The sequence below is a fragment of the Phacochoerus africanus genome, chromosome 10 (genome assembly GCF_016906955.1).
Source record: "Phacochoerus africanus isolate WHEZ1 chromosome 10, ROS_Pafr_v1, whole genome shotgun sequence".
Taxonomy (NCBI): domain Eukaryota; kingdom Metazoa; phylum Chordata; class Mammalia; order Artiodactyla; family Suidae; genus Phacochoerus; species Phacochoerus africanus.
This window is the reverse complement of record NC_062553.1, coordinates 66870921-66895970: the sequence shown is the minus strand read 5'-3', so window position 1 is coordinate 66895970 and position 25050 is coordinate 66870921. Positions and strand designations below refer to the sequence as shown.

At 34.4% G+C, this 25050-nt stretch overlaps 1 protein-coding gene across 2 annotated transcripts; it reads right to left on the bottom strand.

Moving 5' to 3' along the window:
• Positions 1 to 6274: 6274 nt before the first annotated feature.
• Positions 6275 to 24807, bottom strand: LOC125138019 (alpha-S2-casein). 2 transcript variants are annotated; one of them, XM_047799237.1, is made up of 20 exons: positions 24781 to 24807; positions 22845 to 22992; positions 21064 to 21126; positions 19631 to 19657; positions 18823 to 18846; positions 18702 to 18743; positions 18298 to 18324; positions 17142 to 17168; positions 16674 to 16700; positions 15395 to 15418; positions 15253 to 15297; positions 13315 to 13437; positions 12799 to 12831; positions 12214 to 12237; positions 11808 to 11831; positions 10280 to 10303; positions 10147 to 10191; positions 9490 to 9618; positions 8684 to 8728; positions 6275 to 6557 (listed from the first exon to the last, which is right to left on the bottom strand). In XM_047799237.1, the coding sequence occupies exons 3-19, from the start codon at positions 21112 to 21114 to the stop codon at positions 8717 to 8719; spliced, it is 708 nt and encodes a 235-aa protein (XP_047655193.1). In that variant the 5' UTR covers positions 21115 to 21126; positions 22845 to 22992; positions 24781 to 24807; the 3' UTR covers positions 6275 to 6557; positions 8684 to 8716. The 2 variants fall into 2 exon arrangements, with proteins under 2 accessions (XP_047655193.1, XP_047655194.1); XM_047799238.1 differs by lacking the exon at positions 15253 to 15297.
• Positions 24808 to 25050: the final 243 nt, after the last annotated feature.

The window sequence follows — 25050 nt, the reverse complement described above, 5'->3', positions numbered from 1 at the left end:
AAGTCCAACATGTAAAGAAATGGAAAGACATTCCATGCTCATGGGTTGGAAAAATTAATATCATAAAAATAGCCATACTACCCAAAGCAATCTACAGATTCAATGCAATCCCTATCAAATTACCCATGACATTTTTCACAGAACTAGAACAAACAGTCCAAAAATCTACATGGAACTACAAAAACCCAGAACTGCCAAAGCAATTCTGAAGAACAAAAACCAAGCAGGAGGCAAAACTCTCCCAGACCTTAGCAATACTACAAAGCCAAAGTCATCAAGACAGTGTGGTACTGGTACCGAAACAGACATACAGACCAATGGAATAGAAGAGAGAACCCGGAAATAAACCCAGACACTTACGGTCAATTAATCTTCAACACAGGAGGCAAGAATATAAAATGGGAAAAAGATAGTCTCTTCAGCAAGGAGTGCTGGGAAAACTGGAAAGCCACATATAAATCAATGAAACTAGAGCACACCCTCACACCATACACAAAAATAAACTCAAAATGGCTGAAAGACTTAAATATAAGACAAGACACCATCAAACTCCTAGAAGAGAACACAGGCAAAACATTCTCTGACATCAACATCATGAATATTTTCTCAGGTCAGTCTCCCAAAGCAACAGAAATAAGAGCAAAAATAAACCAGTGGGACCTCATCAAACTGATAAGCTTTTGCACGGCAAAGGAAACCAGAAAGAAAACAAAAAGACAACTTACAGAATGGGATAAAACAGTTTCCAATAATGCAACAGACAAGGGCTTAATCTCTAGAATATACAAGCAACTTGTACAACTCAACAGGAAAAAAACCAGCACCCCAATTGAAAAATGGGCAAAAGACCTGAATAAACATTTCTCAGAGGAAGATGTACAGATGGCTAACAAGCACATGAAAAAATGCTCAACATCCCTGATTAGTAGAGAGATGCAAATCAAAACTCCCAGGAGATACCACCTCACACCAGTCAGAATGACCATCATTGATAAGTCCACAAATAACAAATGCTGGAGGGGGTGTGGAGAAAAGGGAACCCTCCTGCACTGTTGGTGGGAATGTAAGCAGGCACAACCACTATGGAGAGCAGTATGGAGGTACCTTAGAAATCTATACATAGAACTACCATATAATCTAGCAATCCCACTCTTGGGCATATATCTGGACAAAACGTTCCTTAAAAAAGATACATGCACCTGCATGTTCATTGCAGCTCTTTTCACAATAGCCAAGACATGGAAGCAACCCAAATGTCCATTGACAGATGACTGGATTAGGAAGATGAGGTATATATACACAATGGAATACTACTTAGTCATAAAAAGAATGGTATAATGCCATTTGCATCAACATGGATGGAACTAGAGTCTCTCATACTGAGTCAAATAAGTCAGAAAGAGAAAGAAAAATACCATATGATATCACTTATATCTAGGATCTAATATAAGGTACAAAAGAACCTTTCCACAGAAAAGATAATCAAGACCTTGGAGAATAGACTTGTAGTTGCCAAGGGGGAGGGTGAGGGAGTGGGGTGGCTGGGGAGCTTGGGGTTAATAGATACAAACTTTTGCCTTTGGGATGGATTAGCAATGAGATCCTGCTGTGTAGCACTGGAAACTATGTCTAGTCACTTATGATGGAGCATGATAATGTGTGAAAATAGAATGTGTATATCTATGTGTAACTGGGTCCCCATGCTGTACAGTAGAAAAAAATTGTATTGGGGAAATAACTATTAAATAATAATAATAATAATAATAAACAACTAAAAAAACCCAGTGTGGTGTCTCTTCCTATATTAGTGTTACAAATATGAATTATGTATTATTGGTAGGGATAGAGTAGGATAGTTACACAGCTAGTTGTAGAAGTTCCAGTAGGGGGACCATCAATAGAGAGGGAAACCTAGAGAACTTTGGGCAACCACTGTTTAAGTTAATGGTCTCCCTGGAAAGCTGTCAGAACAGAATGCCATGGAACTAAGCAAGCTTGCTTAACTATAGCCCTAAGTAAAGGCACGTGATATGCCTCAGGTTATTAAGTGAAAGATTAAATGAGGTCTGCATTCAAGTTCAAGATAATGATCCTTAGGACCAAGGACAGGAACTTAAAGGAAAGATGACATCCCAAAGTAGGAGACTCTCATCATAGGGAAATCTGAGATGAGTCAGCATATTTTAGCATCTGTTACCATCCTTCTACTGATTTGAATAAGCACTATGTCAGTCCTAGTTTGGCCACAAAGGGTCAAATACTCTCTTACCTGATACAAAGGAGGAGCTAGTGATGTAAGCCTGACATCTACTTAGGATAAGGAAGAAGGAGGTCTTTCCTCCTTCTCCCACCCCCTTGGATTATAAACCTGTAGCCCACCTGATCCTCAGGGCAGAGCCTCCTCACCTGCCTGCTTGTATCCCTCACAAATGTCCTGTCTTAATAAATCTATTTCTTGCCTATCACTATTCCTCTTGCTGAATTCCTTCTGTGCTGTGGCAAAAAAGCTGAGTATCAGTAAGTCCAGACACAAGGCAGGTGATTCTAATGAAAAAAACCAAAAAACAAAAAACAAAAAAAATTGTGTTCAAGTCCCAATCTGTGTTTAGTCTGGGTTTGCGCCAAAGATGTTTCAGTTTCATATTAAAAACTGAAAAAAACCTTTCCAGCCTGTGAATTTATTATTGACAACTAAATATCTCTAGTTACACATAATACTGAATAATAAACGATGATAAGATATTGTACTATTCTTGAGTTATATCCTTTCATGTTAAAAACCAGTGCTCCTGGTGTTCTGAAGGGACATAAGCCACAACTGCCAGTTGCCATTCTGACCAGAAATGTTTCTGGCAAATAGACATTTACTGTCTAAACTTGTAACTAACGTATTCACTCAGGACATTTTAAAATTTAGTTTTGGTTTTCAGTACTTGATTCAGATTCTAAGTTTTTACTCTCTAGCATTTCAAATCCTGTTCATAAAAAAAACAAAAGATGCAGTGAAACTGAACAGGACCAAGTGGGACCCTCCTATGTACGAAAACTGTTCCATGTCCCCAGTTTCCTATTTATAGGATAAAGGCTTCAGCTTCCTAGACCTTCCTGAATACCAAAGAACAGATTCAAACAGTTAAAATTACAAGGCATATAGAAAGCCAAGAAGAAAAGATTTAGAAGATAACCATCATTAGAATCGGAGTCAATTATTATGCAGATGTTGAAACTCTCAAACAGGGAATGAAAATAATATTGATTAATATATTTAAAGTTCTTATGGCAAGATAAACTAGAGGCAAGATCATATAGGTAATTTTCATCCCAGAAATGGAAGCAATACAAAAGAATAAAAGGGAAATGCTAGAAATCAAAATTTTAATAACAGAGAAACAGAATGCATTTGATTGGCTCACTAGTAGACCCAGTGTAGCCCAGGAAAGAATCAGAGAACTTGACCATATATTTCCTTCCTTCCTCCCATCCTTCCGCCATTCCTTCCTTTACTTAGCCATTAAAACAATGTTTGCTGAAGACCATTATAGACTTTAGAGAATATGAGAACTTCAACTCAGTAAGTAAAAATTAATATGAAGACAAAATTAAAATATGATCTTTGGAATTTAAAGCTTCAAAAGTACTACTTTGTGAAGGAAAATGTTGAAAAGTTGCAAGTAAAATTAATTGACCCTCTATTTGAGATTATTAAACTAAAAATGGGCATTGTTAATTCTGTTGTTTTGTGACTCAACAAGATAGGAAATCTATGGACTGAAAAGAATAGACATGAATAAACACAAGAGTATCCTTCTTTTGTTAAATACAATCTCATACTCCACAAGCAGTAGGTGACTTCAGAATACTGATAGACAAGACCATATTCTGCTATTTTTAATATTGGAAATAGGATACCTTTTCATATGCTCTTCGAAATGCCACAGTGTTTAATTTACAAGAGAAATGCCTAACAGAGATACACTACTATTGTTGCCATAAGGATACAACCCGTGGTCAGATTTTTGTAATGTGTGTTTCCTAGTTTAACATGTTTCAAATCTCTTTCATTATAGGAAGCTCTTTGGCCATCTATTTATACCAATAATTAAAACTTGAACCTAGAGAGTCTTTGACAGATAATTGAAGATTATTTACTGATCATGAAAAGGAGCTATAATAAATGCTATACTCCAGTTTAATTTACTGTAATAAAATATTATGTCTGAAATATATGGAATTCATCCAAATATCAGATAAGGTTTTTGGCTACTGGAAATGCAGGTGAATCTCTGCTAACATATTGCCCCTTCTACTGTTTATATTTTAATTTGGGCAGCCAATAGACATATAGAGAGATTCAGAGGTCAACTGGGTATATTGTAAATTGTTCTAATTTAGAGCTGAAGTTATCTAGATAATTAGGAGCTGAGTTTAATCAGCTGATCATATGTGGGAATTAAAAATGGTTAAAATGGATAAGATCATATAGGGAAAAAATATGTAGAATTCAAAAAGAAGTGGCTGAGGTTAGAGCCCAAGAGAACATCATTGTTTGTGTAGGAGAAAGGAAAGGAATTCTGCAAAATACCTATAATAGCTAAATAAAAATAATTCTAAGGATTATCAGGAAGTAAATAACAGATTGAAATAAAATTATGACATGGGGGCAACTTATTCTTTTTCTACTACAATTTTCTCATCTGCAAGGTCTAATAATCATAGTTATTTGTAATATGAGTGATATAAATAATTGTAAGGATCATTGAAACAAATATATAAATTACCGTGCACATAGTTGTTCAATTAGTTTTAGATATTAAAATCGTCATTATTATTTTGCCCCAAATGAACACATTGAAAGGAATAGATGGCAGAGGAGATTTTTAAAGCACTGAAAAGAGCTTTTGTTTTTTTCTACATTTGTTGGTACCTATGAGCTAAAGGAAGAACACCATATCCTCTGAGACTTGAAGGAGACAATCAAAATTATCTTTGGATTTAGATCAAGTTATCAAAGTGTCATACTAGGGAGATGGATGGTGTTTGGGCTTGATGGACTCAATATTGTCCATCAAGTAGAAAGGCATTTTTTTTTTTCCCAAAGAGATCATTGGAAGTTTACAGAGAAGACAGCTAACTCAGGATATTATCTAACTCTGTTTGAAAAGCAGTCTTTTGTGACTAATACTATTTAGAAAACAAACTTACTTTAGGATTCAGCTGCTTGCATGGACTGGCAGTAGAAATTTAGTTCATGGTTGGGTGTTTTCCAGTAGGACTAAGTGCAGAGAGGAAGAAGGGTTATATGAACTATCAAGATGATACTTAAAATAGTCGAGTCTGAAGTCTGGGCTGGGTAAGAAATGAAGTGAGGCTCATAGGAAATTGACAGAATGGAATATAATCAGAGTGTTAAGGGATGGAGTGTTCTATGAAGACAAAGAAAAATTCTGTTAGCTTCTATCTGTCTTCCCCTTTCAAAATATATGGCATATGTTACCACCTTCTGAAAACCCTTCAATGTTCAGCCTGCATAAGAAAGGCAGTGAGGCCAAGAGGACTGGGATAGAATGGAATACAATGGGAGGGTTAAAGGAGTGGGGTGTTCTACCAAGTCAAAGAAAATAGTCTCTACTTTTCAAATCTTTTCACCAAAGGTATATATCATACAATGTCACACCTCTGTGAAAATTCCTCCAGTATCTTCCCATCTCCAGCAAATGCTTAACACAAATTTCTAAGCTCATTTTTATCCTTTCCTTCCTGATATACATTTTTAAGCTTTCCCTATCCCTCTGTCTTCTCTGGACATGTCACTCCTATAGAGTTTTCCCTTCTATCCCATGCGTGAACCTGCTTATTTACTTTTGTTTTTTCTACATTTGTTGGTATCATTAATGGGGGGGGGTTGGAAGGTTTATGTTCTCAATGACTGACTCCTTAGTTTAGGTGACAATGTGAGTTGAGAAAGGAGGATAGAGGATTTTGGTGAAGGTTTGGGATTAATGCTGTGGCAAATTATGAACACAAATAAAAATATGTATATATAGTAAAATGATGACTGAATAGTACTGTAAACCTAGCTGTGGTTGCAGAATATAATTTGTAGTGTTCAAGGTTATCCACTGTGAGAAGTACAATTGAAATATGCAGAAAGTATACAATTATTTCAGTGGTAGCCAAGCTGGTTTAAAGCCATTGTTAACGGACTATTTATATTATCATCAGTATCTTAGTGAGCTAATATGATCTATGGAAATGATGATTACACACCAAAGGATGCATTTGAAATTTTATTTTCAGGGGAGAATAAATGCAGTTCTATAGCTCAGAAAGAGTGGTGAAAGCATTTTCAATTATCATCAGCTAAGCTCAGATGAAACCACAGTACAAACCCAGTATGTTTAACATGAACTAACAGGCAGACTATAAATAATTCAGGAAATATCTGCACAGTCTTCCTTTTGCTTAACATTTCTGTCTTGGCCTCTCCAAACATGCTGGGAATGTGAAGTAAAGTGGTAGATTAGAAACTGTAGAAGACAGATTTTTTCCAGTCAAGCCTAAAAAAAAAAAAAGTTGTTAAGTCTATTAGATTTATATTCCAGAAATAATGTATATTTGTATACAGAACCCACACATACTCATCCATCCTAGTCTAGCAGAATGTTATTATTTATAACTATTATTAGTTAATATTTTCTAGCACTCAGTGTGATACCCAGGATATAGTAGGATTTTAATAACTATTTGTGAATGATTAAGGAAGGAGTGAAAGTTGTCCAAATTCTTCAATCCAGCATACAAAGGTAATATTTATATTTATTAAATGATAAATATTTACATTTTCAGCCAATTTTTGCTTTCTATTTTGTCCATGCCTGCAGCATGTGGAAGTTCCTGGGCCAGGGCTCAAACCTGTACCACAGAAGTGACAACACCAGATCTTTAACTGCTAGGCCACTAGGGAACTCCCATTTTCAGCCAACTTTGAAAGAACATTTATTCTTATTTACCAACAGTTTCTTAGGCACAAAATATCATTGCTTCCTACATTTAAAACCCTTTAATCTAATGAAAATCTGTTTTTTTTTAGTTTAAAAAATTACCATGCAAAACGATTTGGGGATATGTTAAGAAATCACTTTAAAAGTATTAAACTCTTTAAAATATTTTATTGTGCACTTTTTGGTTTCTGTCTCTTTTGTAATGTTTATGTCAGTTCATTACCTTTTGCTTTTTCTTCTCTGCCATTGTTTTGCTTAGTCTGTTTCTAATTCTCTGAAGGGACTTAGTGTAAGACTTTAGTCTGACATGTCACGACTTTCTGCACTACTGTATACTTCTCATGCCTCTACTTTAGCATTTAGCAACTTGTATGGACATTTCTGTGTCCTTGTCTAGAACAGAGCTTAATGAGGAAAAGTTTGGTAGCTTTTCTGTCTCCCTCACATCCTTCACATTAGAAGACATATGATCAGCTTTTTAAAAATGTAAAGTAGTAGATAAATAACAATAGCAATTTTATAAATTGCCATTTATAAAATACAACTGCATTTTCAGCTCTTTACCCGTAATAGTTCTTTTTCTCACAGAAACTTATTTTGCGTATTCACTTGACCCTTTTTTCATTGTTCAGAGGGCCAAATTGACATGACAAAGTAAATCAAATTTGTGGCAATGTACCTAAAGCTGAAAATTATCCTCTAAAAATTCCCTAGCTGGACTTTCAGCATAGTTTGGCTTCAGTACTGCAGTGTTTGTGTCCTGGAGCTGGAAATCTGTATTAGATTCCTGGCTCTTCCACTCCTGCAGGGCGATCACAAACAATTTATTTAACTACCAGGGGCTTCAGTTTCCTTATCTCAAATTGGGATTATATTAACTACTTCTTAGGTTTTTTGTGGACATGAAATTTGTTAATATAGGCAAAGGGCTTATAATTGTGATTAGTATTGTAAGGCCTCAATTAATTACTATTACTGTTATTACTCCTTTTCCTGATATTTACTTTGTCCTAATGTAGGACATATAAAAAGAGCAAGAAGATAACTTTTGAGTGAGATAGAATTCCAAAAGTGGAGATAACCTATGTATTGCAAGGACAATGTAAGAAAAAATAAAAGGTAACTATGCAAAAAAGCAACACTAACGTGCATTAGTTTCCTTGGATAGTCATCATGACTCCAAAGCAATGGTTAAGGTGTCAAAGAGAGCAACTAGGAAAAATAGGTTTTGTGTATTTTAAAAAAATGATTATTTTTCCAGGTAAAAATGATGTGGAGAATTTGTTTTAAACTAGCTTGTGTAGAAAGACTCTCTTGATATCACATATATCTTCCAGCAAACTGAAATGCTGAGTCTGATCTTCTTGGCTCAACTCGAATGCAGTAGGTAAACATCCTAGTGAATGTGCTTGTGACAACTTCCATTCAGAGCCAGTGCTTCTGGCTGAATGTATCATTAGCTATAGAGAAGCTTTTTCATAATATTTTAAAAAATGTTTATAAAATCCATGCAAATTATACAGATAGCTTATATTTATAAGTCAAATGGCAGAAGCAAAATTTAAAATGTTTCATAAACCAAATATGATTTAAATACAGTTGAAACTATATTACTTAACAATATTAAGGTTACATTCTTCACACAGAAATACTATTTAAATTCTAAGCTTAAAGGCACTTACCGTAACCAAGTAGAAGCAGTTAATTTGAGAATCTTAAAAGTATCTCTTTAAAAGAGAAAGGAATAATATATTTTAACTAAATGTTTATAATAACAAACAAACAAAAAGAATATTTGCATCTCCATGAAAATATTTAGAACGTTCATTTGGCATCTCATATTGAAACTAGATACTAATTCTCATTTTCTTTAATCATGGGGAAGATATCTTTAAATGCTATGTGCATATGTAATAAAGTAAAACATATTTTTGAAAATCCTGTGAAAGAACGTGACTTGCTCAAAATCACAATCTTATTTATGTCAGATCTTCTGATTCCAATCCTATATTTTCTACACTAAATTTTCAGTGCTCTGCTTTCGATTTCCTGCTCTCCCACTTTTCCTTATGTTTAAAAAAGTTTCCTAAGTCCCATTAAAAAAAATTAAATAAAAGAGAAATATTAATTAGAGTTTGGTCTAACTATTTTTTAGAATTTCAGATACTTTTGTAAAATGGAAGCAATCTTCCCTATCTTGACTCACCTTCAAGAACTGCTATGGGAATCAACCGAAATATTCTAAACCAACACTTAAGAAGTTTAAATCCAATGTGAATACACTTTATCATTATAATTATGTTTGCTTATAGTAGCTATATTTGTACTAGATAATTTATAGTTTAATTTCCAGACTGCAATTTTTATTTAATTTTGCTTTAGCTTCGACTTGAGAACTTATTGGAATTTTATTTCCCTGTTTCATTTCCTTATTTTGACTACAGAAGATAACTCTCTCTTTAAATAAAAAATAAAAGGGAGAACTCACCAAATTGGGGATAATTTGGTAACTGTTCGTCTTAATGTGATTCCATGGCTTCATGGCTTTCTGCTTTTGATGAACAGTCTTGATGTACTGGGGCCAGGTGAATTTCTGATAATATTGCTTGATTTTGTTCTAGAAAAAAAATATAAATAATTATCCTGTTATCCCATGTGTCAGAGCACACTTGTCCATAACCAAATAAACTTAAGCTTTATTTATTTGGATTAAACAATACCAAACAGACCTGCGTGAGGGAAAGTTTATTCATATAAAATTTACTCTATGTGTATGTTCGTAAAATGAACTGTGGATTTAAGAATATTCTTCAGTTATTTCAGATCCCAATGCCAAAATACTTAAGTGGAAAAAAGAAAAAAGGTGTGTATCTGCCTTCAGGACAATCTCCTGTTTTCACAAAATGAAAAATCAGTGGGTTTTTAGAATAACGTGGGAATAATGGTTGGGTGGATACACAGCAATGATACAATTGTTACAAGGAGAGAATGTTTTTGTAATAGTTTTGACAAAGTATAGGGGAGATTTTTATAGGAATCAGAATTTATTTTAAACGTGGGGTTTTTTGTTGTTGTTGGGCGGATTGTGATTCAGCAGTGTCCAAGCTGCATCTGGTTGTTATCAATGTTCATATAGAAAATTTACCAGAAATTTTATGCGATTCTTTTCTTCTTCAGTCAACTCAGTTTTCTGTCAATAACAAAATAAACTGTGATAAATACAAAAAAATATTATGGGCTGATATTTAATTAATTCCATCTGAATGGAAATTACTTACCTTAGTGAATTCTTCCATTGATTCCTTAGGAAAAGAAAATGAGAATAAGCTTTACTTGGATACCCCACCACTAATTTTGTCTGTGTCATTATAGCAAAGAACTAGAGTTAATTATTTTAATAATTCAGGGCCAAGCCACTGTTACCAAGAAACAAAGGACTACTTTATAGGAATTTATTATGGATTTAATTAGTTTAACCATTCATTCTAAGAGCATTCTCTGTCAATGTGATACTTGACTGAAAATGTGTTGAGTTTTCCATTTACCTATGTTGTTCATATAAATGTCCAGTTCTCGTGGAGCATGTGTAGATGCAATGGGTGATAGAAAGAGAGGGGGGAGAGACAAAGGAAAACTAACAGCATGTTGAGGAATGAATGTGGCAGCGCCTGCATGCCCTTTCTGGGAAGACTGTCGTTTGCTTTAGTAACCATGGACCCCCAATTCAAGAGAAAGGGTAAACCACGCTTCCAAAGACCCTTGAGGAAGAAGATATTGGGCTGTGCCCAATTCAAGAGAAAGGGTAAACCACGCTTCCAAAGACCCTTGAGGAAGAAGATATTGGGCTGTGCCTCAGGCCACAAGACACTGATCCTTCATCCGCTCCTAGGATGTTTTCCCATTGTGCTTACTCACTGGGCTCTTTAACCACAGCAAATGTTCTTGTACCTGTGATTTGTAAAACTCATAACCCAATCCAGTATTCAACTCCCTGAAGAAGAGAGACCTAGAATAGAACTCTGGTGAAGACAGTTGGCAGCGTCCTGATTTGGTATTGGCTTATTTTTAAAATGCCTATTACCACGGAACCAGAGTCCAGCTGAACATTATCAAAAGCATGGGATAGAACAGCTACTCTGGGCTATGGATATAATTCATTTCAGACCTTTAAAATGACTTTGAGTCTGTGTATATTTCATACAAGAGTTTTTCTTTATTTCCATTGGCTATTTTGATATGACTCTGTTAGAAAAATTAGCAATACCTGATTTATCTAAAATGATTTGCAGCAGAAAAGTGCAATTCAATAAACTGGTTGGTTGGTTTATTTTAAAAGTATCATTTTCCTCACTAGATGAGCTACTGGAAGATTTCTTGAAAAATAAAAAAAATAATAAAAATTTGGGGACTGGAGTAATTGAATCCTTATCAGTATATTCTTACTATCTGTGAAATTAAAGATCTTCCTCATATTATAAAAAGGATATTAATATGGCAAATAAAAAGGAAGAATTGAAGTAAAACTTCCAGTTTAAAAAATAGTAAAAATTGGATAATAAAAAAAAGAAGCAATATAAACCATACGAAATGTGGAAAGGTACACATACATAGAAGCACTTAATTGAAAGAATTTAAGATAATTGAGAGAAACAAAGATAAGAGGTGGAAAAACTATTTTTTAAGTAACTTAGAAATCTAACTCTTTTATTAAAAGCAGAACATTTCAGATAGGCATAACTCAATATTTTAATATTAGTTTTTAAAAATATGAATTAAATATAGCTTCATATAGAAATAATACCTTACCATATCAACAGTCTTTGTATTTTCCTTAAAACAAAAAAGAAGAATTAGACATTTTATTCTCATTGTATAGGTTATACCTAATTTCTACTTGAACATATGTAGAAAAAAAACCCTCTTTTATAATGAAAAATAAATTTATTTTTATTGATTTTTAAAATTGCTGTTGCATCCCAGTGATCTAGGATCATGTAAGGGATGTCATACTTGCTAAATATATTTTTTAAGTGAGTGATGAGTGATATATCTCATTAGTGCACCAGTAAATATATAGATAAATTTTATCCAATTGGTGCATATAACCATATCCTTTCCTACTTATGTTTATACAAAATAAATAATATTTTATAAACATAATAAAATAAAAATTAATTTCTTAACTATATTTAATGTAACTGGTTTCACTTACTTCCTGAGAGGAGCTGACAGGTTCCTGAAAAAAAAAATTGAAATGATACATTTTAGTCATTTCTAAAAATGTTATTTCTCTTTCCTGGGCTTTTTAATTCCTTATCAGAGATGAAATAAGTAAGGATAAAACTAGACTATGTTCTGTGTGATGTGGTGCTGTGTTTAATCACATCTGACGTGCAGGAAGATGTTTGGATAATAGCACCCTATGGATCTGGATGAACTAGAGTTCTTTTTTCAGAAAGATCCATTGGATTCCTCCCACCTTATTTATAAAATTTAAGATGTACACCATGCCTCCTGGGTGTACGTAGCACTATTAATGGTGACCTTAAGATAGTATTAACATTTTTGGTAAAGTCAACTAGCACAAATCTAATCTTTGTATCCTTGGATGTACATATTTTTGTTCTGCCTTCCCCAGATATTTCTTAGAGGTCTGAAGTTCCATTTTTCCAATATTATGTAAATCTAGATTTATTGCTTAAAAAAACTAGATCAAAGACTATCTAGTAGAGTGTACAATAAGCGTGTAATATCTTGCTAGTTACCCAGGTACTACCTTTGTAGTAAAAGGCCTTACCTCACTGGTGGAGAGCTCTTCTCCGCTCTGTATCTGAAAAAAAAGAAGGGCCAAGAGAACTTCTGTTATTTATTCCTCATATGAGAAAAGGCTCCTTGAGACAGACTGTTTTATGAAACAAAATGGTAGAGGGTACTTGGAACTTGAGCAAATTACTTTACTTCCTTCTATTTTCTTAAAACATGAACGTTTTATGACATGAAAATAGTGGTTACCATCCCTTTCTGCATTAGAGAATTGTTGGAGGAGCCAAAAACTTAGGACAGATACCTTCAATTTATACTAAATTATTCATCATGATGGTTACTATTGTTATTTGTCACTATATTTTGACTATATTGTCTATGACTTAATTTCTGAACTACATGATTTTATTTGCAGTTGTTCTATGTTCTCAGTTAAAACACGTCAGGGCATTTCATCTCTGGTTTTTTTGCATATCTTTATCCTGACTTCATCCCTCACTAAAACCAAAAAAGAAAAACAAAAGACAGCAGATAAAAAAACAGCACTCACCACAGTGGGAATGAAGGGGTAGGCACTTGTCTTCGTCTGATCCCATGGGTTCATAACAATCTGAGCTTGATAAAGAGCCTGGAGATATTGGGGGAACTTCTGATAAAACTGACTGATTTTCTCCTAGAGAGAAAGAAGATTAGCAATATATACTCTGGTATTGAATCTTCTCTATGGGTCAAAAGCAGATTTTGGTAGAAACAAGTTACTTAAACTTTATTTAATTAGGTAATTTATAAATGGTGGCAAATTTACCTAAGGGGAAGAGTCACATAATATTTACTGTAACTATTTTTACATTTATAATATATTGCAAAATTAAAGAAACTATCTGATTATTAAGGCCTTCAGAACAATATCTATGTGACGAAAAACAAAAGTATGTATTAGAAAGGAAAGAAACATTTTTTTGAATTAGAAGGTTAAGTGCCTATCATTTTTTTTCCAGGTATATATGAAGTCTGGTTTCAGAGACAAAACTGAACTTTAAACCCATGATCCTGGGTATTGGAATTCATGACCCTGGTTATATTGCTTAATTTCCTTGAGCATTATTTACCATTTAGGGTTATATCATTAAAATACATAGCAGCTTTCATAGTGCTATATATAGGGAGATAGATCTATTATCTATCTATCTATCAGGCTCAGTAAATAGTCTAGTAAATTCCAGAGTCTTTGATCTGACTGAAGACTCTTTTTTTTTTTTTAAAGATTAAATATAAATCACAATGGCTTCTTCACTCAGGAGAATTTTCATTTCATAAAGATTTAAAAATAAGCGGGTGTTTAGAATGTCAGCTGGTCTTCAGAATTGCCTGGAAATGATCATTGGATGAATTCATAGTTAAGTAAGAGTGGTACAAAGGAAGCATGCTACTGGCAGCATTTTGACAAAGTTAAGAATGGCTTTTCTAAATCATGGACTTGGAGAAGAGACTTGTGGCTGCCTGATGGGAGGTGGAGGAAGTGGGAGGGATGGGGAGTTTGGGCTTATCAGACACAACTTAGAATAGATTTACAAGGAGATCCTGCTGAATAACATTGAGAACTTTGTTTAGATACTCATGTTGCAACAGAAGAAAGGCTGGGGGAAAAATGTAATTATAATGTATACATGTAAGGATAACCTGACCCCCTTGCTGTGCAGTGGGGAAAAAAAAAAAAAAAAAAAGAATGGCTTTTCTAGTCATCAGAATTTCCTAAATAGAGAAATTTAATCTGGGGAGTCCCATTTTTAATGATTCAAAGAAAGGCTACTTCTGTTCTAAAGCCTGTAGAAGGAATGTCTGCTCTGTGTAGAGATATGATAACAATAATTGTTATTTTCTTTTAGGTGCACCTAACTACTGTTTTCAAAGCATTTTAAAATACGATGTACATACATATCATCTAATGTAATTCCTCAGGGTGAATATAAAGAACTATCTTCACTTTTAGCTGAGGAAACTGTAGGTTGGTGTGAAGTTATGGTTGGAATATAAGATGCCGACTCCAAAGCAGGCGCTCTGTCTTTGTGCACACAGCAGACTTTTCTAGTCCACAGGAGTGGGTTACATGACCTCCTACGTGTGACTTGGAAAACTTTATTCTTGAGATATTTGTCTACGGCACTATTGTCAAAAACAAATTGAGTGGACAAAAAATGTGATGCCTATGCTGGTTTCTACCTCATATCACTTAAACTTGAAACAAATTTTCTGAGGTTTGTGACTTCAAAATCAGTTGGATAATTGATCAATACTCATTGTTCTTAAACTATAAATCCACAAGTTTGACAAAAGAATAGCTGGAAATTAAAGTCACAAAAATATATTACTTACTGCGAATCAGGGATAAATACCTCACTGGGATCGAATGAGTTATGTGAACAATTGGGAAGAGAAACAGCGACAATATGATGGTTTATTGAAATTATAATTTGTATGAAGAATTTACCAGTTGTTTTAGGTAGTGCTTATCTTCTACAGTGACCTTAACGTTCTGTTAAGAAAACAAAAGCACTTGCTATAAAAATGCCCAAAAAGGAAACAGTGCTAGGTGATATTAACTTCATTTTGCTTGAATGAAAAGTACTTACCTCTGCGGGAATGTCCACAGATTCCTTAAGGGCAGAAAAGGAGAATTAATTTGCATGATTTAGCCTTAGAGTTGTACTAGAGTAGAAAGGGAAATGGGTTACATTTACTTAGGTCCCAAGCCTCTACGACTGAGAAATTATTTATTAGGAATTCAATAAATTCAATATTCAGAGCCTGCACACTGTGTCAAAGTAATTATCATGTAACGGACAGTCTGTTTCCTTTCAAAATTTTCATCAGGTCTGCATCATTCATTTAATAGCAAATGCCTATGGAGTGCAGGCAGGTGACAGAACAATGACAAAGAAGGCCTGGTGAGATGCATGACAAACTAAACCTTGCCCATCCTTTCTAGAGGAAGCAACTGTTATTTGTAAGACACCACTGGCTCTCTGTTTGAGACAGAACCTATAACTTAGAGAAAGAGTAAAGCAGCTTCCTAGACACTGAGTAGGAAGCCCCCAGGCTGTGCCTGTAGACACAAGGCTCTGGGCCATGGCTGTGCTGCTTCCTTCCCCAGACACCTTTGCCCACTGTGCTTATTACTTGGATATTTCTACCACAGTCTGTCTTTCTTGTACAGTGGCCTGTATATTGTAGTCCACCCCCTCTTAAACAAGAGGTTCTCAAATTTTAAAGTGTATCAGATTGCACAGGTGATGTTGACACTGCTGGATGCTGGGTAACACTTTGAGAAGCTCTACCCTAAGCCATATTGAGAGGTTTGAAGGCAAACGGTAGGCTTGATTTGGCACTGGCTTTAGACAGTAAAGTAATTTTTTTTTTTGTCTTTTTGCCATTTCTTGGGCCGTTCCCGTGGCATATGGAGGTTCCCAGGCTAGGGGTCCAATCGGAGCTGTAGCAGCCAGCCCACCCCAGAGCCACAGCAACACGGGATCCGAGCCGCGTCTGCGACCTACACCACAGCTCACAGCAACGTCAGATCCTTAACTCACTGAGCAAGGACAGGGACCGAACCCACAACCTCGTGGTTCCTAGTCAGATTCGTTAACCACTGCGCCACGACGGAAACTCCTGGACAGTAAAGTAATTTAGACAGTACTTTCCTTTGGAGTCAGATTCCTGCCATCTCTGTCAAAGAGTATCAATGGACACCACAGTGTAGATAGTCACTTTCAATCTCCCCCAAATGACAGTATGTTGGGATATATGATTTCTTCATTGCTCACATTAGCGGCAAACTAATGCACATGACTTTGCTGAAAATCTATTCTTTGATGAACTTGCTATTTGATGTTAAAAGAGAACGTCTCTTACCTCACTAGATGAGCTGCTGGCATATCCCTTAAAAAATAATAACATATATAATTGAAATCTGGTAACAAGAAGAAATGCCAGCAATATTCTCTGACGGTTGGTGGTTATTTGGGATAGGCCTCATATTACGTACATGATCAGTAGTATGAAAGTTAAAAGGATTGAAATAAAAGCAATGCAATTCATTCGGTTTCTTGGCTGTTTATTATTAATCATCTTTGGGAAATAAATGGAAGAGACAAAAATGATCATGTAATTAAGTGGAAATGTCTCATGAGAATATGGACCACTTTAGGTGGCTTTTACTGCAGTGGGCAGGGAAAATTATCATTTTTAAGTGACACAAATTTCTTTTCAATTTATTAAAAAAGGAAATTTACAGATGTTTCCATATATCGTTATTAGTATTATAATATTATGTATTTGCAATATGAATCAAAAATTGTTGAATAAATGAAAATTCCTTACCAATTCTTTTATGTTCCTTACGGCTTCCTTTTGAAGAGAGAAGAAAAAGAATTAGATGTAATATCTCCATAGCATTGCTCACAATATTTTCTCCTGAGTATAAAGGGAACAATCCTTCTCCCATAAAGAGAAGCAGTAGAATAGATTTATTTTCATTGTATGAGTTTTGTATGTATTGCATTAGAATTCCATATTTGGTGATAAACATACAACCAGTGGGATTTATTGTCATTTACTGTATTTACTCTTGCATCCCCAGAGACCATCATATTGACTGTTGTGTTCCTAGAGACTAAGACAGTTTGGGGGACATAGTTCTTATTAAATAAATGCTTAACAAGTGAATAAATGAATAATACACAAGATAAATTTAGACAATATATGCATAAACTTTTTTTTCATTTTATAGTCATGATTTATTTTACTGTGTATTAGGAAACATACTTCACTAGGCCAACAAACATGCTTTTAGAAGTAAATCCATATTGTTTTCATGATAACAAATTGGTTTTAGTTCCAGGAAGTCAATTCTAAGAAAATATTGCAATAGAAAAATAATTTTATAAAAGAAGAAAATAAGTTTGAGGCTTTAAGAATAAAAACGACTAGGAGTTCCCCTCGTGGCGCAGTGGTTAACGAATCTGACTAGGAACCATGAGGTTGCAGGTTCGATCCCTGGCCTTGCTCAGTGGGTTAAGGATCTGGCATTGCCGTAGCTGTGGTGTAGGTTGCCAACTCGGCTCAGATCCTGTGTTGCTGTGGCTCTGGCGTAGGCTGGTGGCTGCAGCTCTGGTTCAGCCCCTAGCCTGGGAACCTCCATATGCTTCAGGAGCAGCCCTAGGAAAGGCAAAAAGACAAAAAATTTAAAAAAAAATTAAAAAAAAAGAATAAAAACGACTGAAAGACAACTTCTTCATTCCTCATAGAATCTGAGAGTCAAGTGTAGTAGCTGATTCATGCAAAGATATATTTTCTTCATTTGAATTATTCATAGAATTAAGAGGATATAATTTTGTTCTCATTTAATGAAAATCTTGGTTTTCATATTTGATTGACTTGAAATACATTTTCCAAATCCAGGAAATAATTTAAATTTGGTTCAAAATACCATAATATTTACTTTACATAGTACTACAGATGTGAAATTAACATATACCTCACAGGAAATAGCGCAAATGTCCTCCTAAAAAAAAAAAAAAACAGAACCAAGGGTATATAGCATTTACTGAAATGCAATATAATGTTCTTGAGCACAAAGTCATAGCAAAGAAAATATAATTTTGTGAATAAAATATGAGTACAGAACTTAGGAAAGAAAAGTAAAGGTGATGACTAACAAGAAATTCAAAGATTTTCTGCATCAACATTTTGTCTCACAAATCTTTTTCTAGAATTCCTTTCATGTTAGTCCATAGCATTTTGGCAAAACAATGAAAACATTGCCATCTTCACAATCATAGTTAAAAATAATACTCTTTGGGGGTGAGTGAGACAGTGACCCATGTTTGATAGAAAAATGTGTCTTAATCAGATTAATCATCTAAAGTAATTAAACCTTACCTTGCTGGGATGATTCATCACATTTTTTTCCTGCTTATATTTCTACAAAATAAATAAATTTATTTTATGATTTTGATTAAAGAAAGTTAAAATATACTTAATTTAAGAATCTAGGACTTACTTCCTGGGAGATGTTGATAGATTCCTTAGAAAAAGAAAGACACCATTATTTATTTACCTAAATTGTATTCATACTAGATTAATAAAGTTTCAATCTACAACCATTATCTGTTGTGTGGATTCACATATTAGTCTTTACCTGAACTGTATGGCAAAGTCAGTCAAAGTTTCACTCTGTCTACATACTTATATATTTCAGATAACTAATGCATTTCAGATTATGCTTTGGGTTCTGAATAACACAATCAAAAGATTTCTCAAAATCATCCACAGAGAAGAAAGAAAAGATTTCCTATCTCCTCTGTACAATTTCCAAATTTCTTTACTTTTTTTATTTTTCCATTTGTCTTTTTGAAATAAATTAAATGCTTTGCAGAAAAACAAGAAAATTCTTAGGTTACATAAATGTTGTCTGTGGGCATCTGTTATGGACTTATTATGGCCAGAACGTCATTTGGAAAGTAGTGTTTAATACTGGTCCAGAAAAACTTGAGTCCCTATTGCAGAAACATAGAATGGATTCCTGTCACTCTATCCACAAAATGTTCTTCACGACTTATGAACAACTATCAATCAATTAATACTAAGAAAACTTGAAAAAAAAATGCACTGGTCTAATCTTGGTGATTTGAATGTGTAGATTCTTACTTTACTCCTTCACATATAGGCTTTTTATGGCTTCTTTTTCAATTTTCTCTGACTCTATCTCTAGAATTACTGGTGAAAAAACCTATTTTAAAGGCAATAATCAGGGCATATTATGTTTTAACTAGGTGAAAGGATTTGATGTTTACACTAAAGTATCTTACCTCACTGGAGGAGACATGCTCCATCTCCTATTAAAAAAAAAATACAAGTTTCAATTTTATGGTAGATTTAAAATGCTAAGCTGTCCTCATAGTTTTTTTTGTTTTGTTTTGTTGCTGTTTTTGTTTTGATGACAAGGGACTTTTAGAATTTTTTTTTTTTTCTGGGAACACGTAGGGTTTAGTTAAAGTTTTCCATTGTGATTGTAATATTATACCCTATAATATTAATAAACAAACCATTCTGTCATTCAGATAAATCATTTTTATGGCTTAATATATTTCTTACTTTTAGACAGTGGTTAGGTTCCTAGTTTTTAAGTATTAATCCTGTCACTGTTTAAAATACAATAAGGACATGCACATATGCTACAGAATCTTAAAATTTTATAATACCCTGCTATTTTATTTTATTCAGTGTTACATGAATTGCTAGATTTAATTAATCTTAAAGATTGAGGACAATTACTGATTTAGAGAGAAAGGGAGAAGTGTGGTTAAGACTAGGAGATTACAAGAGAAGAATCAATGAAACTTGGTGTAAGATGGATCACTGAAGCATTATTATTGCTTTATTTTCTTTGCCTCACTGAAATTCTTACTGTAGCATGCTCTTCGGTTAACTCTCCATTGAAGAAATAACAAACCTTTTCAAGATTGATGTATGAGATATGGAAATGCATAGGAGGCAAAGAATTCTGGTCACCCTGATGACAGGTACCCTTGTAGGGAGTGAGGTACCGGATATGGGGGTGGGACTGGCAGCACAGGCTGCAGGTAAGGGAGAAACTGATTTACTACTGAAAATGTTATGAGATTATGTGCCTGTGTCGTCAAAGCCCTTCACCTAAAGCAGCTAGTCCTTCCTTACCATTATGTGATGGAAATGTTATCACTACATTCTCACTAGAGAAATATGATACTTTGAGAAGTTAACGGATTACTTTGCTTTAGGTTATTTGGTAAATCATTGTCAAAGTTACCACTTTTCAACGCATCCTTGTTTCCTGTCTAAGTGCCATGGTTGCCAAGCTGCTGTAGTCAAGAATGATGAAGTGTGCTTGAGAGATGGTTTGGGATAGTTTGGGAATCTACATTTTACCTGTGGCTCTCTTGAGCTTTAAAAGATATCTTTTTTTTTGTGGTTTAATACATGTCTTACTTTCAGGAGGGTGTTCTTGGTGTGAAAATAGTACCCCAGTAAACTCAAACTTCCAACCCTACAAGGAGAACACATTATAAGAATTATCTTTATCCACCTTGGTAGCTTGTATAGGGCAGGGCCAATGCCATCTTTGATTATAAGTTTCAAAGGTGACATACTTTGTCTCCATTCTCTGCTGCCTACCACTGCCATCTGTACAATCTGCACAAAAGATTCATTCTTCACATATTTAGATAATAATAGATACTCATAAATATCTTATTATACTTACATGCTTTGCAAAAGCAATGGCCAAAAGGCAGGTAAAGATGAAGAACTTCATGTTTACTTAATCCTGTGGAATAGATATAGAGCTAATCAGTAATAATTTTAATCTCCTTAAAAATCACCTTGTTCCTCATTAACTATGTATTCATTTGTTTTGTAAAAGGTAATTGAGAAAGGGAAATGGAGATTGATAAAAGCACATTCATTGAGAAACACCTGTGTGTGACCATGACAAGTTCTTCATAAGGAGAAATTAATGCAACATAATGTAAAATCTTGGTTTCTAAATTGTGGAAGTTCCTTTGGGACATAGCAAATTAATAGTATAATTGACTCTATGTATAAATAGCTAATTTATTTGTTAATTTACTCATTTATTCAGTGAATATTTACTACCATATCAGGTACTAGTCTAGACATGAAGATACTGGTGGTGAAAATTAACTTATGCTTATGCTAATAAGGCTATATTATTTATAATTCTTCTTTAATCTTATGAAGAATCACTATCAGAAATGCAAAAATACAAGAGAAAATCATTTTAAAATCAGATTTCAGGTGAGCCAAAAGATGGAGACTGGCTCCCTCATGAGGGAACGAATTAGCAGGTGGAAATAATACTGTGTTGGAGAGAAGGACGCCTGCTAATGGATCTTGGCTCAGCTTCAGATAGACTGTTCAATCTTGAGCAAGTCAATGGACATCACTGAATATCATTTTGAATATCTAACAAAAGAGATATTTAACTAATGAGATTTGATTTCCAAGATCCCTTCCAGCTCAATCTCTAATACTGTGACTCTAAGTCCACAAAGTTTTCTGACCACATACATATCTATTCAACTGTTTTCAGAAGATAAACAGAGAACTGAAAAAATAAAGTCTTCTAATACCTTTCTGGTAAAACAGTGTTTTACTCTCTTAGAACTGTAAATATGAAATGAATTACTTTAAAGGGAAATATTTTATTTGACTCATCCATTGTTAAACTTGCTGGGGATTTTTACCTACGAGCCTCTAGAGAATGTGTATACATGAGAATTATTCTGTCTTCAGATTTGCATTGCCTAATTTTGTTATTAATTTCTCAAGCCAACTAAAGAATCTCAGCTATATTTGTTCAGTCTTACAGGATGGTACATATAACACCTGCTTTAGAAATATTTCCTAAGGACAATGTTTTAAAATGAGATTATAAATATATGACTGCCTTTTAAATTTTGAAAGAAATATAATATATATATATAGCTATTTACCTCATTTTTACTGTAGACATTTTATTTTCCATGGATGTAAGAAATTGGAACATGGACAAAGAGTTAAGGAAATGCTTTTAGCATATTGATAAATGAGAACTAGAAATAGTTATGGTTATGCCAGACATCATGCTAGTTTGTAAAGACTTTCTCTAGTCTCCAGGACCATTATGTTAGGTAAAAGTGTCTGATTAACAGATGAAGAAAGTGATATAGGTCACACATCAAATATGCAGTGCCCTGGGTTTCCAAAAAACCTCATTATGATGAGCTCATCCTTAAAATCAGACTATGGCACTTCATCGTAAGATAGAGAAGATATAGACATAGTTTCCTTTGTCTATATGTTAATTATATTCAGAAACATTTAAAAGGAGATAAATCAGTGGCTATGTTAGTTATCACACAATTTCTCAAAGAATCATAAGGTACATTGACATTAGTTTCTTTAAACGTAGCTTTTAAAGTTATTGGTTTTTACGATATTACAAGGCATGTAGGATAACAAAAAGATAAATGAAACTATTACCTTGTTTCCTAAAAGGAAGACAAGTAGTCCAGGCAGTGGCAGGTCTGAGATGGGTTATCAGACCTATCAGTGGCAGGTCTCAGATGGGTCTGAGGCACTATTTAAACCTTGTTCCTCCATAATATGGTAATTCTGTGGTTTCAAATACCTAAACAGAATTTGAATTCTAAGAAGTCATGACAATTAGAATTGTCTTTCCAACCAATTTTTGTACCCCGTATTCCAAGGAGTGCTTCTACTGAGGTTGATTTAGAACATGATAACAGGAAATGAGGATTTTATGATGTGCAGTGATTATTTCATGTTTGTGTAGTTCACCTCTGCCATGTACTAGTTGTATGGTTCAAGATAAGTTTCTTCATTTTTTCCCTGGAAGTACCTCATTGTATTTTTCTAGTCTAAAGCGTTTAAAATAAATATCTAAAATGGCATTTGGATATGTTAATTAAAATGTCATTAATGTATGAAAACCACATTCTTCATATTCATTGCTTATCATTTAACAATACTAAAAATATGGTTAGCCATATGCCAGTCTATGTGATATAATGGGAAACACAGCTCTCCTACTAATTAGCAGTAACTTTCATGAGCATTTACTTTCTTTCTTTCTTTCTTTCTTTTTTTTTTGTCTTTTTGCTATTTTTTGGGCCGCTCCCTCGGCATATGGAGGTTCCCAGGCTAGGGGTCTAATCGGAGCTGTAGCCACCGGCCTACGCCAGAGCCACAGCAACGCAGGGTCCGAGCCGCGTCTGCGACCTACACCACAGCTCACGGCAACGCCGGATCGTTAACCCACTGAGCAAGGGCAGGGACCGAACCCGCAACCTCATGGTTCCTAGTCGGATTCGTTAATCACTGCACCATGAGGGGAACTCCAGCATTTACTTTCTTAACTTCTCTCAGTAATTTCTGCATATGTAAAATAATATTCATATTTAGTCCAATTTATAAAATTGTAATGGTTAGAAATAATTTATGTGAAGTAGATTGGTATTGACATGACACCTCCTTTTCAGAAGTCACAAAGCCAAATGGCTATAGTAACCAGGCAGGTAACATAAGCGCCTGAAGTAGGTTCGTTCCAGTTTAAGGAAAGAAAGATATCGCTGGGACTATAATGCAGTGTTACAGAAAGAGCAAACCTGGCAATACTCAGCTCCACTCAATTTGTCATGTAATATATGTGCCCCGTTGTTGCCAAATCTTCCACTTTTAGGATAAGCAGAGCCATTATTTATTTAGAATATTTTTGTATATTGATTGTCAATTAAACTAAAAATTAAAAAAAATTTTTTTTGGTCTGTAGACAATACACAAGCACAGCTAGATTTCATCCAAGTGTTGCTAATTTGAGACTTTTGGAGAAAGCATTAGTTTCTAGCTACATGTCATTATTGGAAAAAGAATAGTTTTAGGGGGAAAACAATTACTGGTTAACTGAAGCATTAATTTTTAAGCATCCAGAAAGCATCATGAGTCTCCACAGAAATCTTCGTGAAATTTACCATACATGTGACTACATTCTTTTTTTATTTTTTATTTTACAATTTTTATTTTTTCCATTATAGTTGATTTACCGCATTCTGTCAATTTCCACTGTACAACAAAGTGACCCCAGTAATATGTGTGTGTGTGTATGTATATATTCTTTTTATCACATTATCCTCCATCATGTTCCATCACAAGGGACTAGATATAATTCCCATGCTATATAGCAAGATCTCATTGCTTATCCACTCCAAATGCGATAGTTTTCATCTATTAACCCCAGACTCCCTGTCCACCCCACTCCCTCTCTGTCCCCCTTGGCAACCACAAGTCTGTTCTCCAAGTCTATGGATTTCTTTTCTGTGGAAATGTTCATTTGTGCCATATATTAGATTCCAGATATAAGTGATATCATATGGTATTTGTCTTTCTCTTTCTGACTTACCTCACTTAGTATGAAAGTCTCTAGTTCCATCCATGTTGCTGCAAATGGCATTATTTTGTTCTTCTTCATGGCTGAGCAGTATTCCACGGTGTATATATACAACATCTTCTTAATCCATTCATCTGTCAGTGGACATTTAGGTTGTTTCCATGTCTTGGCTATTGTGAATAGTGCTGCAATGAACATGCGAGTGCCTGTGATTTTTCAATGAAAATTTTGTCTGGATGTATGCCCAAGAGTGGGATTGCTGGGTCATATGGTAGTTCTATA